This window comes from Scyliorhinus torazame, chromosome 13, assembly GCF_047496885.1.
Source record: "Scyliorhinus torazame isolate Kashiwa2021f chromosome 13, sScyTor2.1, whole genome shotgun sequence".
NCBI classification, from domain to species: Eukaryota; Metazoa; Chordata; class Chondrichthyes; order Carcharhiniformes; family Scyliorhinidae; genus Scyliorhinus; species Scyliorhinus torazame.
In genome coordinates this window covers 95,392,404-95,409,728 of record NC_092719.1, presented here as the reverse complement: position 1 = coordinate 95,409,728, position 17,325 = coordinate 95,392,404, and the positions used below count along the sequence as shown (strand labels likewise).

Below are 17,325 nucleotides of genomic sequence, written 5' to 3'. Positions count from 1 at the left end.
AGTAACCAGAGGCTATATGGGACAAGATCTGGATGGGAGACTAGGAGACATTTTTCACTCAGACCATTCACTTAGGGCAGCACGGTAGCACAAGTAGATAGCACTGTGGCTTCACAGCACCAGGGTCCCTGGTTCGATTCCCCGCTGGGTCACGATCTGTGTGGAGTCTGCACGTTCTCCCTGTGTCTGCGTGGGTTTCCTCCGGGTGCTCCGGTTTCCTTCCATAGTCCAAAGATGTGCTGGTTAGGTGGATTGGCCATGTTAAATTGCCCTTAGTGACCAAAAAGGTTAGAAGGGGTTATTGGGTTGCGGGGATAGGATGGAAGTGAGGGCTTAAGTGGGTCGGTGCAGACTCGATGGGCCAAATGGCCTCCTTCTGCACTGTATGTTCTATGTTCATTGTCAGGATCTGCAGTAGTCTACCTGGAAAGGTGGTTGAAGCTGATTTTTTAATTAGTTTTCACAGAGTTTTGAACAGTTACATGAGAATGAGGAACTTGCAGCGATACGGAAATAAGCAGAATTTAATAATAAACATGACTAGTCTTTCAAGGAGCAAGCACATGACTCATGGGCTGACTGGCCTCCTTTTGCAGCAGTACTAACCACTGTGCCGCCGTGCCACCCTATCAACATCAGCATCGACATATTGGGCCTGATATTGTAAGTAATAATCTCTATAATGTATAACTGTCTGTTGTGGGAGTTTCACCGGTAGTTATTCAAGTATGCGTACTTCACTCTCCAACTGACCAGACAACACTTAGAATCGTAGAATGTACAGTCTAGAAGGAGGCCATTCGGCCCATCGAGTCTGCACCGGCCCTTGGAAAGCCATGCTACTTAAGCCCACACCTCTACCCCATCCCCGTAACCCCACCCAACCTTTTTGAAGACTAAGGGCAATTTAGCATGGCCAATCCACCTAACCTGCACATCTTTGGACTGTGGGAGGAAACCGGAGCATACGGAGGAAACCCATGCAGACACGGGGAGGACGTGCAGACTCCACACAGTCTGTGACCCAAGCGGGAATCGAACCTGGGACTCTGGAGCTGTGAAGCAACAATGCTAACCACTGTGCTACTGTGCCACCCAAAAGTTCAGTTTAAACTTTTATTGGAAGCTATGGCAAGGGAGCTACGCTATCACCAGATGACTTACCAGCTCCGTGAGCACAGAAAATACAGGTCAATTATACTTTGAGTGTTATCTGAAGTAATTAACATACACTAATCAAGAGAATACACCTGTTCAAAAATTATATGTGTATATTCACAATTAATAATTTGGATTACGTAATGTATTATACATTAGTATAGTTACCAGTATTATAATGTGCCAAGTGCGTAGGCGCCTCTTATCTACAAGCTCCTCTTATCTACAAGCTCTCAGTTAGTAGATTAAGTAGACGCCTGAGCTGTTGCCCTCCCAAACTCCCATTGTCCTGTGTTCTTTCATGATCACAAGAGCGGCAGTTGCCTGGTATCAATCAACTTTATGTGTGCAGGCATCCTTGCCACAGTTACAAGTCTTTGGGAGTTTTATCTGTTGCCATTGCAATGGCTTGTCTAACAATAATAATCTTTATTGTCACAAGTAGACTTACATTAACACAGCAATGAAGTTACTGTGAAAATCCCCTAGTCACCACACTCCGCCTGTTCGGGTACATGAGGGAGAATTCAGAATGTCCAAATTACCTAACAGCACGTCTTTTGGGACTTGTGGGAGGAAACTGGAGCACCGAGAGGAAACCCACGCAGACACTGGGAGAACGTGCAGACTCCGCACACACACTGACTCAAGCCGGGAATCGAACCTGGGACCCTGGCGCTGTGAAGTGACAGTGCGAACCACTGTGGTCTCTACAAGCAAGAACTCATGTTAACCCTTAGGTTTTATTTAAGTTTGGTATCTAGATTTATACCTAAATCTCTACCTCTTCACTGTCAAACTATTTCAACATTAGAATACAGCACTGATTTGTAGTTGTGACTTTACAGGGCTATAATGAAAAACATCCTGTTGATATGGTTTCTTTTTCAGCTGACCATGCCCACCCCGATGCCCGAATACCTAAATGTACATTACATCTGCGAATCTGCCTCCAGACTTCTTTTCCTCTCTATGCACTGGGCGAGATCCATTCCAGCATTCCAAGCTCTCGGGTAAGCCTTGAAATTCATACATCCTGGCGTGGAGGTACTGCTATTGTTGTACCATTGCTTAAAAAGGGAGGAAATAATAGACTGAGTAATTGCAAACTAGTCAACTTAACTTTGATGGTGAATAAATTGTTGGAAAAGTTCTGAGGGACAGTACAAATCGTCATTTGGAAAGGCACTGAATATTCAATATCGGTCAGTATGGATTTGTTAATGGAAGTTCTTTCTGACTAAGTTGATTGAATCTTTTGAGGCAGTCAGAAGAAAGGTCGATGAGTTAGTGTGAGTGATGTAGTTGACATGAATTTTAGCGAGGCATTTGGCAAAGTAAAATCTCATACAACCCAAAGGAAAATCAAATCTAAAATAGGTTCGGCGGCAGGAGGTAATGGGTAATGGTTGATTGTTGACTTTGTAACTGGAAAGCTGTTTCCAGTGGGGTTTGTGGTATATATCAGTGATTTAGACTTAAAGTGTGGGGCATGATTGAGAAGTTCTAGATGATACAAAAATTAGTCATATGACTTTAGTGAGGAAGAAACCTTTAGATATAGATGGTCTTGTTAGTTGGGCAGAAAAGTGGAAAATAGGATTTAGACCAGATAGGTGTGAGGTAATATATTTTGGGAGATGCAGTAAAGTAAGGGATACACAATAAATGCTGAACAGTGTAGAGGAACAGAGGGAGCTGAATGCATGTCAACAAATTCCACAGATCGATAGATTTGTGAACAAGCACACGGATACTTTCCCTTATTAACCGATGCATAGAATGTAAAAGTAGAATGTAAAAATGTTCTGCTACAACTAAAAATAACTTCAGTGATCATTCAGCTAGAATGTTGTATGCAGGTTTGATCATTACATTACACAAAGGATATGATCACTCCGGAACAGGTATAGCGGAGTCACATGGATGTTTCCAGGAATGGAAAATGTTATTGACCGGTAAAGATTGACACGCTGGTTTGTTGTCTTTGAAACAGAAAAAGCTGAGTAGAAATTTAATTGAAGTGTGTAAAATTATGAGGCATTTAGGTAGAGTGAATAGGAAGGTTACTCCACAGAGACGTCAATAACCAGAGGGATATATTTAAAGTAATTAGAGGGAAGTGCAGGAGAAAGATCTTTACACAGGAAGATGGGATTCTGAAACTCGCTATTGAAAGGTGGTAGAAACAGAAACCCTCATCACATTAAAAAAAACACTTGGGGCGGACTTCCGGTGGCGGCCATGGTGTGAGTGGTCGCACATTTGGTGGCTCCTGCTCGTGGTGGAATTTGCGGACCTTTTCACTGGCAAACGGGTGGACTTTTTGATTAAAAACGTGCAGATGGGGTGGTAGGAGAGAGTGTCCCACCGGTGGATGGAGTTGTGGACCAGAAGTGGCCGAAAAAGAAAGGAGCAGTTGGAGATAGCTGGAGTGGTGCCTGCGACACAGGAGAAGCTGGTGGGGGGTCAAGGATCGGCCCTACCCACTCAGTGGTTGACGGAGCAACTGGTGGCATCCTTCACGAGAAGTTCACCCAGCAGAGGAAGGAGAATTTTGACTACCTGGCTAGGGTGGTGGACCCGATAAAGGTGGGGATCGACTGCATGGAGACGAGGCTGGAGGCCCAGAACCAGGCGATCGAGAAGGTGGAGGAGCATGAGGAGCAGCTTGCCTCGATGGCAGCGAAGGTGAGTTTGATGCATGATCAACAGAGGCGGCTGCAGGAGAAAGTGGAGGACCTGGAGAAGCGGTCTCGCATGCAGAATTTGAGGATTGTGGGACTGCCGGAGGGCATGTATGTTGCTCGAATGTTCAAGAAGCTGCTGGGAGAGGGGGCATTTGTACGGCCCTTGGAAGTGGACCGGGCGCACAGGGCGCTGCTGAGGAAGCTGCAGGGGAATGAGCAGCCAAGGGTGATGGTTGTGCGCCCGCACCGGTTCTTGGACAAGAAACTGATCCTGAGGTGAGCCAGGCAAGAGCACCCTACCCAAGTCCACATCTCCACCCGACCTACATAACCCAGTAACCCCACCCCATCGTTTTGGACACCGAGGGCAATTTAGCATGGCCAATTCACCTAACCTGCATATCTTTAAACCTCTCGTAGGGTGCTGGATAGTTTCCTTTTAAAATCTCCCTGAGATTGCTGTCCTGCTTCTGGGCCTGCACTAGATCCTCGATCTTAGTCTGCGAGACCTGAACTGCATTCACTGGTGCGCTTTTGGGGGGTGTCCAAAAATATCCGTGCCTGGAACCTGCTTTAGCCAGTGCGTCGACCTTTACATTTCCTTTTTTAAAAAATTATTTTTATTAAAGGTTTTCATAAAATATCAATAACAAAATGAGAAAGAAAAAAGAACCCAACAGGGTTAAGTACAAAACACAATCTTAAAAAAAAAGCAACCTCCCAAACCCCTCCCCTCCTGTACATAAATAATAAATTAACATTAACACCCCTACTTAACACAACAGGTGTATACACCGCCTCAGACCCTCCAGTGTAAATAACATAAACAAAAATAAAGTAAACCCCCCCCCCCCCCGAGCTGCTGCTGCCATTGACCAATGTCTATCGTTCTGCCAGAAAGTCTAAGAACGGTTACCACCACCTAAAGAACCCTTGAACCGACCCTCTTTTCGCCAGGGGCGAAATGGCCCCTAGGAGGATCAAAAGATTTGCCTACAGTTATGGAGGTACAGCAGATTATTTGGCAACATAACCGTAGCTCCACGGCTAAGAAATTGATTGAGTTACGGTGGGAGTACTGCCAAAAATTAAAAGATACCCTTATTGGCTAGTTGGCAGGCTAATGCTTTAAAATTGGGTATTGAATTAACAGAAGGGGGAATTGTTAAGACTGCGGAGGTTTTGAGAAAGGAATGTGCCCACCATAGAAAAAGACCTAAGTCTGTAAAAACCCCCATTTCTAAATACAGGACCGTACGGTCAAATGGCCGGCCTTGCCTTGACCGAGGGAGACGATGAGGATGACCCTGAAAATTCGCAATATAAGGGACGAACCGATCATGGTACCACATCTCAAAGGTGTTCATTGGATAGCCCCCCTCTTTCCAAGGTCTTGGGGATATGGGGAGAAACGATAAACTAGAAGCTGCCCCGTCTGGGTGTCTTACCATAGATGCAATTCTTATAGTCCTGGGGGATTGACGAGTACCATTCTGGTAAATATACCATTCTACTGTTTCTGACAGGTTAAGCGGAACAGGTCTGAGGGGGATCCCTCCCTTAGCATGGGTCGGGATATGTGTACATACCCAGCAACCAGAAACATTCATGTCCTTTTCGTACACATATGACATATATAGATACGTGTTTACATGTAGTTCCCTTTTTTCCCGCAGCCTTACCCTCCCTTGATCAACGCATAGCAAGGGTAAAGTATTTTTTTTGTTTCTGCAGCTATAGTCCCATTTACAGTTGACCTGATGACAGGGTAGGTTGCCCTTAGTCACTCCACTGATGAGTATGGTCTGATTGCATCGTTGTACGTAGGCTGAACATCCGTCCGCAGGGGTCACGTTCCAAGGTCCTTCTCCTGAGCCTTGACTGGTACATTGTAAGGTGTCTCCTCGACAGAGGTGATGAGTCCGTCTTCCCTTGGGGCCACAGGTTCTTCGCTTGGCCTCTCATCACGTTTCCAAAAGTCCCAGCAGTGTTACGATAATAAGCGGGCCTTCATCCTTTAAATGATGCCGAAGTTATTACCTAGGGCTCGAAACAGAGGGTTATTCTCTATTGCATTTTCACAACCTTACAGTGGTGGATGTGGATCCAGGCATTTCTGCCTTCCACTTTTACAGCAGTGGTAGTAGTGAGTAGGACCTGGTGTGGTCCTTCCCATCGGGGTTCGAATCCTTTCCTAACCCAATTACGAATCAGAACATACTCCCCCGGATTAATAGTGACAGAACTGGACGAGGGAGGTATCTCCTCATAAGCAGCTCGTACCCGTGAATGGAGGCCTTTTAGTACTTTAGTCAAGGCTATCACATAGTTGGCCATTTCAGTGGTCATATGATGAAACTGTACTTCCTTATGTTTCCCTTGATCCGAAGGAGTATGCAAGGGTCTTCCGTATAAAATTTCGGCGGGACTCAGTCGTGTCTTTCCAGCTGGGGTTGCACATATTTGGAAGAGGGCAATAGCCAATAATTTGAGGCAAGTGGCTCCAGTCTCTGCCTGTAGTTTTGCCAGTTTCGTTTTTAATGTCTGATTAGCCCTTTCTACCATTCCCGCTGCTTGGGGTCGATATGCGCAGTGTAATTGTTGTTTTATTCCCAGCTGAGTACAAAATTCCTCATTGATCCATCGAACAAAAGGAGGTCATTATCAGAGCTTAATCGATATGGAATCCCAAATCTAGGAACAATTTCTCGCATTAAAACTTTTACTACCGTGGAAGCTTTGTTATCTACAGTGGGGTAAGCTTCTATCCATTTGCTAAATACATCAACAATAACCAATACATGTTTATAACATTGGCATCTTTCCAACTCAATGTAATCCATCTGGAGTGTCTCAAAGGGACCTTCCGGTAACGGGGTTTTACCCATTTCACAGGGTACTGCTTTTCCAGGATTATACTGCTGACATACTAGGCAACAACTGCTACTGTTTTGCGCTACGTCCTGCAGTCTTGGATGCCACCAAGTCTTGAGCAATATATCACCCGTAGCTCGCGCACCACAATGAGTTGCAAAGTGAACACATTCGGTGACCCAGGCTGCTAATGCATCGGGCATACAAGTTTGCCCTGCCCACAATTTGTTTACAGGATCATAACAACATCCCAATTCTTCCCATAGTCTTTTTACACAGGCAGGAGCGTCCTCTGGCGGTGGGAGCGGTGGATAAAGGGCTTGAATGTAAGGTGGAGGATGCGGGCATATTGTCCCGCTACCTCTCTAAGGGTCAGTCTTCCTCTGAAAAGCCAATGCCGACCATCACTGACGTCATTCAGTTACAGGGGACGACCGACCGTTACACCGCCACTACCACCACCTCCACCGTCGCAAGGAGATCCAGCGACTCGCACTCGTTCTAAAACCCGTGCTAACCAATTCCCACAGATGAATCATGAGTTAGTCCCGGGAAAAGAGGGGGCACCAGAGGTGGATTTCCCTGATTGCCCAGACGATTATCAGTGTCAGTTCCCCGTTCGGCAAGTTCCCAATATAGCATACAACCCTGCCAACCCTCGGGGCCCAACAACCAGGCATTTCAAAATAATTATTATAATTAATAAATTAATCAAATTTGATACTGCTGATTCAGTATTAATAAATTATACAATATGTTAATAATACAGTCAAACAGTTGATTGATCAGTAACATTTCAGTAATAGTATTTCAGCTCAAATTCATCGATTGGGGGCACAGTTGGATTAGTTTGAATCATTCTAATAGTTGGTCCCCTGCGTTTAGCGAATAGTTTTTTATGCACTTAGCACATTGGTATGTTATGTAAATGATGAATACAGCTACACAGGAGAATAAGATTATTCTTATTGTGGACATTCCAGTGTGTCCAAGCCACCCACAAATTTTATCCCAGAAAGAGATAAATTGGGGTGGATCAAGTTTTTTGATTTCTTTTTGGATATGTAATGCCAAATCTTTAACTTCTTTAGAGTTATTGGGAATGAAAGTGCAACATTCTGCACTTTGACAACTTCTGGATTATACACAAAAGCTTGTTGAAAGGGTTAATTTTCTTGCAGAGACAAAAAGAGGCGTATAGCTTGGAATGATGCCATTCGCATCTCTAAACTTTTACAACAAAAATATTTGTCACTCAAATGGACTGGGAGTAAAAGTTGGATTGCTGCCAAATTCCCGTTATCAAATGTCTTTGAACGATCTGTTCTTTTGGAATATAGATTTGCTTTTAATCAGAGTTGTTTTGGGTTTTTTTTTTTTAAAAAAACAGCTTCCACATTGTTTGAAGTTTTAATTTCCAGGCTAATTCTAAACATTTATTTAAAAATATCAAACACAATAACTTATTAAACATACAGGTTTTCTGTAGATGAATTCGTCAATTCTATTAAAGAAAGCACAACTAACAAGATATGTTAATTTCTTTAAATTAATAAAGCAATATTCAGAATAATGACAGTTCTCTTAAGTTGACAGTTCGTGGTTACCCCGCCTGCACTCAGATCCTTGCTTCTATTTACAACAGCCTCCAGTCGGCGGCTAACCTTACCCTCCAGCAGGACATTGTGGTTTACAGTTCCCACTCTGTCACGGCACTGATCGGACAGCTCCAAACCCAACATTTAACCATGGCTCGGCAGAACAAATACGAGATTTATCTCCTGAATAATCCCAAGCTCCAATTTCACCACTGCACCGCTATCAATCCAGCAAGTTTTCTCTCTGAACCACCCTCGGAATGCTCACAGCCGGGCCACGATTGCCTGCCGCTCCTCAGGGAGGAAGCCTCCGTGCGCGATGATCTCTCTGACACTCCCCTGCCCGATGTAGACTTAACTGTTTTCACCGACGGCAGTGCTTCCGTCGGCGAAAGGGGGGATAGATTATCAGGGTACGCTATAGTTAATCAGCAGGGAGAAACCCTGGAAGCAGCAGCATTTGAAACACCGTTCTCCACCCCACAAGCCGAGCTATTTGCACTTATTCGAGCGTGTGTGTTAGAAGAGAATAAGAAAATAAACATTTACACAGACTCCAGATACGCATTAGGAGTCACACACGACTTTGGTCAATTATGGAAGAACAGGGGATTTCTTACATCTGCAGGCACTCAGATATTCCACAAACAGTTAGTTACACAATTACTACAGGCTTTAATGCTCCCTAAACAAATAGCCGTAATAAAGTGCGCTGCCCATGCGACAGGCAAAACACTGGTGGACGCGGGTAATCGGCAGGCGGACCACCAAGCCAAAGAGGCTTCTCGCTTAAAAGACATGGTGGTACCAAAAATGGTGAGCCAGACTAAAAGCTCTAAGGGTCAGTCTCCCTCTGAAAAGCCAATGCCGACCATCACTGACGTCATTCAGTTACAGGAGGACGCTCCTGCCTGTGTAAAAAGACTATGGGAAGAATTGGGATGTTGTTATGATCCTGTAAACAAATTGTGGGTCACCCCGGCAGGGCAAACTGTATTTAGCAAATGGATAGAAGCTTACCCCACTGCAGATAACAAAGCTTCCACGGTAGTAAAAGTTTTAATGAGAGAAATTGTTCCTAGATTTGGGATTCCATATCGATTAAGCTCTGATAATGGACCTCCTTTTGTTCGACAGGTCAATGAGGAATTTTGTACTCAGCTGGGAATAAAACAACAATTACACTGCGCATACCGACCCCAAGCAGCGGGAATGGTAGAAAGGGCTAATCAGACATTAAAAACGAAACTGGCAAAACTACAGGTAGAGACTGGAGCCACTTGCCTCAAATTATTGGCTATTGCCCTCTTCCAAATACGTGCAACCCCAGCTGGAAAGACACGACTGAGTCCCGCCGAAATTTTATACGGAAGACCCTTGCGTACTCCTTCGGATCAAGGGAAACATAAGGAAGTACAGTTTCATCATATGACCACTGAAATGGCCAACTATGTGATAGCCTTGACTAAAGTACTAAAAGGCCTCCATTCACGGGTACGAGCTGCTTATGAGGAGATACCTCCCTCATCCAGTTCTGTCACTATTAATCCGGGGGAGTATGTTCTGATTCGTAATTGGGTTAGGAAAGGATTAGAACCCCGATGGGAAGGACCACACCAGGTCCTACTCACTACTCCCACTGCTGTAAAAGTGGAAGGCAGAAATGCCTGGATCCACATCCACCACTGTAAGGTTGTGAAAATGCAATAGAGAATAACCCTCTGTTTCGAGCCCTAGGTAATAACTTCAGCATCATTTAAAGGATGACGGTCGCGCTTATTATCGTAACCCTGCTGGGACTTTTGGAAACGTGATGAGAGGCCAAGCGAAGAACCTGTGGCCCCAAGGGAAGACTCTGTCGAGGAGATACCTTACAATGTATCAGTCAAGGTTCAGGAGAAGGACCTTGGAACGTGACCCCTACGGACGGATGTTCGGCCTACGTACAACGATGCAATCGGACCATACTCATCAGTGGAGTGACTAAGGGCAACCTACCCTGTCATCAGGTCCACTGTAAATGGGACTATAGCTGCAGAAACAAAAAAAAGACTTTACCCTTGGGATGCGTTGACTGCGGGGAAAAAAGGGAATTACATGTAAAGACGTATCTGTATATGTCATATGTGTACGCAAAGGACATGAATGTTTCTGGTTGCTGGGTATGTACACATATCCCGACCCATGCTAAGGGAGGGATCCCCCTCAGACCTGTTCCGCTTAACCTGTCAGAAACAGTAGAATGGTATATTTACCAGAATGGTACTCGTCAATCCCCCAGGACTATAAGAATTGCATCTATGGTAAGACACCCAGACGGGGCAGCTTCTAGTTTATCGTTTCTCCCCATATCCCCAAGACCTTGGAAAGAGGGGGGCTATCCAATGAACACCTTTGAGATGTGGTACCAACCAAGTTATAACAAATCCCACCAGCCTCCGTTTCTTACCCTCACTAATACCACCAACGACTTCCGGTTGCGGCGATGACCAGCAAAGCCGCACGTTTCGGCACCTCCCGTTTCAACTGACTTTTGGGCTCTTATCGGGAGCCCCAACGGAAATTTTTTGAGGCGAAACCCAGTGTGAGGTGACAAAGGAAGGAGTCCCCCCGGGTGTGGATGGAAAGGAGCGACAGTAGTGGCCAGATTGCGGAGGATCCTTTGGAGCAGCGGCAGAGAAGAGAAGGGAGAAGCAAGATGGCGGCCGAGGGAGCCCAGATGGTATGGGGCCCAGGAGTTCCTCCGACGATGTGTGGAGGAGCTCAAGAAAGAGGTGCTGGCGCCGATGTTACTGGCAATCGAGGGACTAAAGGAAACACAAAAGGTCCAGGCGATGGAGCTCTGTGGAGTGAAGGCAAAGGCAGCTGAGAACGAAGACGAGATACAGGGTCTGGTGGTAAAAACGGAGACGCACGAGGCACTACACAAGAGGTGCATAGAAAGGCTGGAAGCCCTGGAGAACAGCTCGAGGAGGAAAAACCTACGGATTTTAGGTCTCCCCGAAGGAACTGAGGGAGCTGATGCTGAGGCGTATGTGAGTACGATGCTCCATACACTAATGGGAGCTGAGGCCCCAACGGGCCCCCTGGAAGTGGAGGGAGCGTACAGGACCCGTCTTTACATGTAATTCCCTTTTTTCCCCGCAGTCAACGCATCCCAAGGGTAAAGTCTTTTTTTTGTTTCTGCAGCTATAGTCCCATTTACAGTGGACCTGATGACAGGGTAGGTTGCCCTTAGTCACTCCACTGATGAGTATGGTCCGATTGCATCGTTGTACGTAGGCCGAACATCCGTCCGTAGGGGTCACGTTCCAAGGTCCTTCTCCTGAACCTTGACTGATACATTGTAAGGTCTTCTCACGAGAGAAGGCAGGGGAAACACCAAGAACAATAGTGGTGAAGTTCCATCGCTACAGGGACAGGGAGATGGTCCTGAGCTGGGCTAAGAAGACACGGAGTAGCAAGTGGGAGAACGCGGTGATACGCGTGTATCAAGACTGGAGTGCGGAGGTGGCGAGAAGGAGGGCGAGTTTCAACCGGGCCAAGGCGGTGCTCCATAGGAAGAAAGTCAAATTTGGGATGCTGCAGCCGGCGAGATTATGGGTCACACATCAGGGCAAACACCACTACTTCGAGACGGCGGAGGAGGCATGGACATTTATTCAGGAAGAGAAATTGGACTAGACTTGAGAAATTGCCCAGAGAGGGGTAGCGAGGTGGTGGCACAGAAATGTAAAGTGGGGAGAGGGGAGGACTAATGTATAATAATGTTGGACGGGGAATTTTTCTCCCCCCGATGTGGGGGACATGAAGAAATGTGGGCGCCGGTGGAAAAGGGGACAGGGAAGGGGAATGAGGGAACTGCGCCATTAGGGGCGGGGCCGAGAGGAAGGCGCGGGTATTTTCCCGTGCTATGGAAACTATGGCGGGAAAAAGGGCGCAGGAAGGCAGGGAGCCTCACACGCAGGGAGGTCAAAAGATGAACGGGGAAAGCCGAGGTCAGCCATAGTTAGCTGACTTCTGGAAGCAATATGGGGGGAGTAATCAAGCTAGAGGGGGATCTGGGGGGGGGAGGGGGGGGGATTAACTGGGTTGCTGCTGCTGAGAGTAAAGGGGAGCTGATACGAGATGAGGTGGTCGGGACGGGAGGGCACCGTCTGGGGGGCAGACGGGTGCGTGAGACCTGGGTGTGGAGATGGTTTAAAAAAGGGGATGGCTAGTCGACGAGGTGGGGCGGGGGGGGTAAATGGCCCCCCAACCCGGCTGATTACGTGGAATGTGAGAGGTTTAAATGGGCCGATTAAGAGGGCAAGGGTGTTTGCGCACTTAAAGAGGGCGGACGTAGTTATGCTCCAGGAGACGCACCTGAAGTTGGCGGATCAGGTTAGACTAAGGAAAGGATGGGTGGGACAGGTATTCCACTCAGGGTTGGACGCGAAAAACAGAGGGGTGGCAATACTGGTGGGAAACGTGTATCGTTCGAAGCTAAGACCATCGTGGTGGATAGTGGGGGCAGGTATGTGATGGTGAGTGGCAGATTGCAGGGTGAGGCGGTTGTGCTGGTGAACGTGTATGCCCCGAACTGGGATGACGCGGGATTCATGAAGCAAATGCTGGGACGTATCCCGGACCTGGAGGTGGGAAACTTGTTAATGGGGGGCGGGACTTTAACACAGTGCTTGACCCAGGCTGGACCGGTCCAGATCCAGGACCGGGAGAAGGCCAGCAGCGGCCAAGGTGCTTAAGGGGTTCATGGAGCAAATGGGGGAAGTAGATCCGTGGAGATTCACCAGACCGATGGGTAAAGAGTTTTCCTTTTTCTCCCACGTCTGGGGGCAGTGGAGACGACATAGGGGAGTGACGAGTGCCTCGGTGTGGTCCCCGATAAGGAATAACCACAGGTTCGTCCCGGGGAGGATAGATGGGGGATTTCAATGTTGGCAGCGAGCAGGAATTAGGAAGCTGAAGGACCTGTTTGTGGACGGGACGTTTGCGAGTTTGGGAGCATTGGAAGAAAAATATAAGTTGCCACAGGGAATGCTTTCCGATACATGCAAGTGAGGGCATTTACGAGGCAACAGGTGAGGGAATTTCCGCGACTCCCGACGCAAGGGGTCCAGGATAGAGTGATTTCGGGGGCATGGGTTGGAGAAGGTAAAGTGTCCGAAATATACAGGGAGATGAGAGACGAGGGGGAGGCGATGGTAGAGGAGCTGAAGGGAAAATGGGAAGGGGAGCTGGGGGAAGAGATTGAGGAGGGGCTGTGGGCAGATGCCCTAAGTAGGGTAAATTCCTCGTCCTCGTGTGCCAGGCTTAGCCTGATTCAATTTAAGGTTCTACACAGAGCGCATATGACGGGAGCAAGACTGAGCAGGTTTTTTGGGGTGGAGGACAGGTGTGGGAGGTGCTCGGGAAGCTCGGCGAACCACACTCACATGTTCTGGTCGTGTCCGGCACTGCATGAGTTCTGGGAGGGTGTGGCAAGAGTGATCTCAAAGGTGGTGGGGGTCCGGGTCAAATCAAGCTGGGGGTTGGCTATATTTGGGGTTGCAGAAGAGCCGGGACTGCAGGAGACGAAAGAGGCCGACGTTTTGGCCTTTACGTCCCTAGTAGCCCGGCGAAGGATTCTACTTATGTGGAAAGAAGCGAAGCCCCCGGGCGTGGAGGCCTGGATAAACGACATGGCAGGGTTCATAAGACTGGAACGATTAAAATATGCGTTAAGAGGATCGGCTCAGGGGTTCACCAGGCGGTGGCAACCGTTCCTTGACTATCTCGCGGAACGATAATGGAAAAACAGAAAAGACAGCAGCAGCAACCCGGGGGGGGCGGCGGGGGGGGGATTATTTCGTGTTCTTGTTTTTTCTTAGTTCGTTGTTGATATTTGCTTTTTGTTTATTTCTTTTTCCATCTGTTGTTAGTTTAATATATTATTTAAATAACGTTTAATGTATATTCCTTTATTAAGTTGTAAAAACGGAAAATCTTTGTTTGAAAAACTTCAATAAAATATATATATTTTTAAAAAACTAATACCACCAACATGGGAAGAACACTGGGAATAATATGTTTAGTAAGGAATGTGGTTAAAGGGATATTTGTAGGTGCGAGTCAGTGCGAGCACAGATTTGTGGTGGTCAACATATCCGAGGTCTGTCCCGTATATACGTCTCCTCAGTTTTATGGGTGTACACTGGACGTCCCATACGCAAATGGGACAGGTACCTTCAAGTACTCTTTAATTGCTGAAGGGTTTGATGTGGACAAACAATGGGACGTACTTTATTTGTGGCCACAAGGCATATCCCTGGCTGCCAGGATCCTGTTATCTGGGGTATGTAGTCCCCTTTATACACCACCTCGCCAATTTAGGCAACCATTGCCAAATGATGAAGTGACAAAAGAGAGAAATAACCAAAACTTTGGGATCCTGCTTCCCCCTATCGGGGTAGCTCTTGCAATGAAGGAAATAAGGAAGATAGCAAAAATCCTGGAGGAGGTAGCAAACGACACCACTGAAGCATTGACTGAGATAAATAATGAAATGGTGGCAATAAGAACTGTAGCCCGACAAAACCGAATGGCCCTTGATTACCTCCTTGCAAACAAAGGTGGGACTTGTGCCGTGATCGGTTCAGAATGTTGCACCTACATCCCCGATAGTTCGGAGAACATCACTCACCTCGTGGATCATACCCGCAAAGAGGTTAAGAAACTGCATGAAACATCAAGGGATGGGTGGTTAGATTGGTTATTTGTCGGATCATGGGGGTCTTACCTGGTGCATGGATTAATAATCCTGGTAGTTGTAATACTTGTAATAATTATGCTTAGCTTCCTAATGAAATGCTTGTGTAAAAGTGTCAGTGCAGCAGTAATTTCTCAACAGTTAATGCAGCAACATGAAGTGCACCTTGAAGAGTTAATGGATGTGAAAGTGCAGAGGAACGTAAGAAAATGATAGAAGTACAGATAGAATGGAAGAGACTGAGACGATTGGCTATAGATTAGAAGTTATCATGAAATGATAAAAGGGGGGAATGAGAATATGGCTTAAACTAGAATAGAGCTTGATGGGAAAATGAAATGTCAAACAGAGTTTTCAGTCTAATGGAATTTCAAGGCATTTTGTTATCGCTTATGTTTTTGCGCTAGACAGTTGCCGTAACAAAACACGGCCTTGGGAATTGTTTCTAATTCTACAGATAACTATATTTAGCTGAGAACCACAGAATGCTGTAATTCTCAGGCCTCCTCTAAAGGGGCTGTCCTTAGGAAGGAAACATTGTCATTTAATTATATAAGTAATTGTCTGCTGTATTAACTTCGGCTTGCTACTGTAGACACTCTTTGAAATACAGTGGTGAAGTCCCGGCCGTGAATAAACGTACGTTTGTTGAAGTAACTTGGTGTTCGATTGATCATTTCATCTGGACTGAAGGGAAACGAAAATTCACAGATGCATTTTAAAAATTCCGCTCCCCAGAAAATATGAATAAAAATAAATTTTTTTAAAGAATTTCGCTCCCTCTAAACCTTTCACACTATGGCTACCCCAGTTAACATTGGGGAAATTGAATCCCCCACTATCACTACCTACTTTTACACTTCTCTGAAATTTGCCAACATATCTGCTCATCTGTGTCTTTCAGATTATTAGGAGCTTATAGAACACTTTCAACAATGTGATTGCTCATTTTTGGTTTTTAAATTCTACCCATATAGGGCCGCACGGTAGCATTGTGGATAGCACAATTGCTTCACAGCTCCAGGGTCCCAGGTTCGATTCCCAGCTTGGGTCACTGTCTGTGCGGAGTCTTCACATCCTCCCCGTGTCTGCGTGAGTTTCCTCCGGGTCCTCCGGTTTCCTCCCACAGTCCAAAGATGTGCAGGTTAGGTGGATTGGCCATGCTAAATTGTCCTTAGTGTCCAAAATTGCCCTTAGTGTTGGGTGGGGTTACTGATTTATGGGGATAGGGTGGAGATGTGGACCTTGGTAGGGTGCTCTTTCCAAGAGCCGGTGCAGACTTGATGGGCTGAATGGCCTCCTTCTGCACTGTAAATTCTATGATTCTATGTTGTCCCTCCTTACTACTGTAATTGATTGCCAGATCAAAATTGTGACACGCCCTTCTACCTCCTTCCCTATCTCGCCTGAAGATCCTGTATTCTGGAATATTGAGCTGCCAATCCTGCCCATCTCTCAATCATGTGTCAGTGACATCATACCCCATTTTTCATCCGCCTTGTTTGTTAGACTCCTTGCATTAAATTCTTGCATTCAATCTTGCCAAATTTTCTTAGCTGGTCTAAACATTCTAGGCTTTTCTGACTCACTTGACGTCTCCTCTTATTTTGACTATATCTATCCCTGCTGAACCTTCTCTCAGGATCCCAGGCTCCTGTCAAGTTTAACCCCCCCCCAACAGCACTAGCAAATCCCCGCAAGGACACTGATCCCATTTAATTTCAGGTGCAACCTTGTACAGGTCCCACCGCCCCCAAAAATGTTCCCAGTGTCCAAACATCTAAAGCCCTCCCTCCTGCACCATTTCTCCAGCCACACATTCATCTGGGCTAACCTATTTCTATACTCACTGGCACGTGGCACCTGAAGTAATCCAGAAATCTGGTCCTGTTTTTTAATCTACGACCTAGCTCCCTAAACTCTACTTTCAGGAACTCACCTTTTTATCTGCCTAAATCATTGCTACCAATGTGTACCATGATATCTGTCTGTTTGCCCTCCCCCTTCAGTTTGCCCTGCAGTGACATCCCTGGCCCTGGCACCAGTGAGGCAACATACCATCCTGGAGTTTCTTTTGCAGCCACGGAAAAACCTGTCTGTTCCCCTTACAATTGAATCCCCTACCACTATAGCCCTGGCATTCTTCCTCCTCTTCTCTTGAGCAGCGGACCCACTCATGGTGCCATGAAGTTCGCTGCCGCTACATTCCGCTACACAGTCATCTCCCCCAACAGTATCCAAAACAGATATCTGTTAG

The 17,325-nt window shown here is 46.4% G+C and overlaps 1 protein-coding gene across 5 annotated transcripts in view; it reads left to right on the top strand.

Annotated features, from left to right (window-relative positions):
• nr2c2 (nuclear receptor subfamily 2, group C, member 2) overlaps positions 1-17,325 on the top strand; it is a 618,321-nt gene that overhangs the window by 546,732 nt on the left and 54,264 nt on the right. For all 5 annotated transcript variants that reach the window (XM_072471978.1, XM_072471981.1, XM_072471979.1 and 2 more), the window contains one exon: positions 2,050-2,171. In XM_072471978.1, the coding sequence (XP_072328079.1) occupies positions 2,050-2,171 (122 nt within the window). The remainder of the gene's footprint in view (positions 1-2,049; positions 2,172-17,325) is intronic.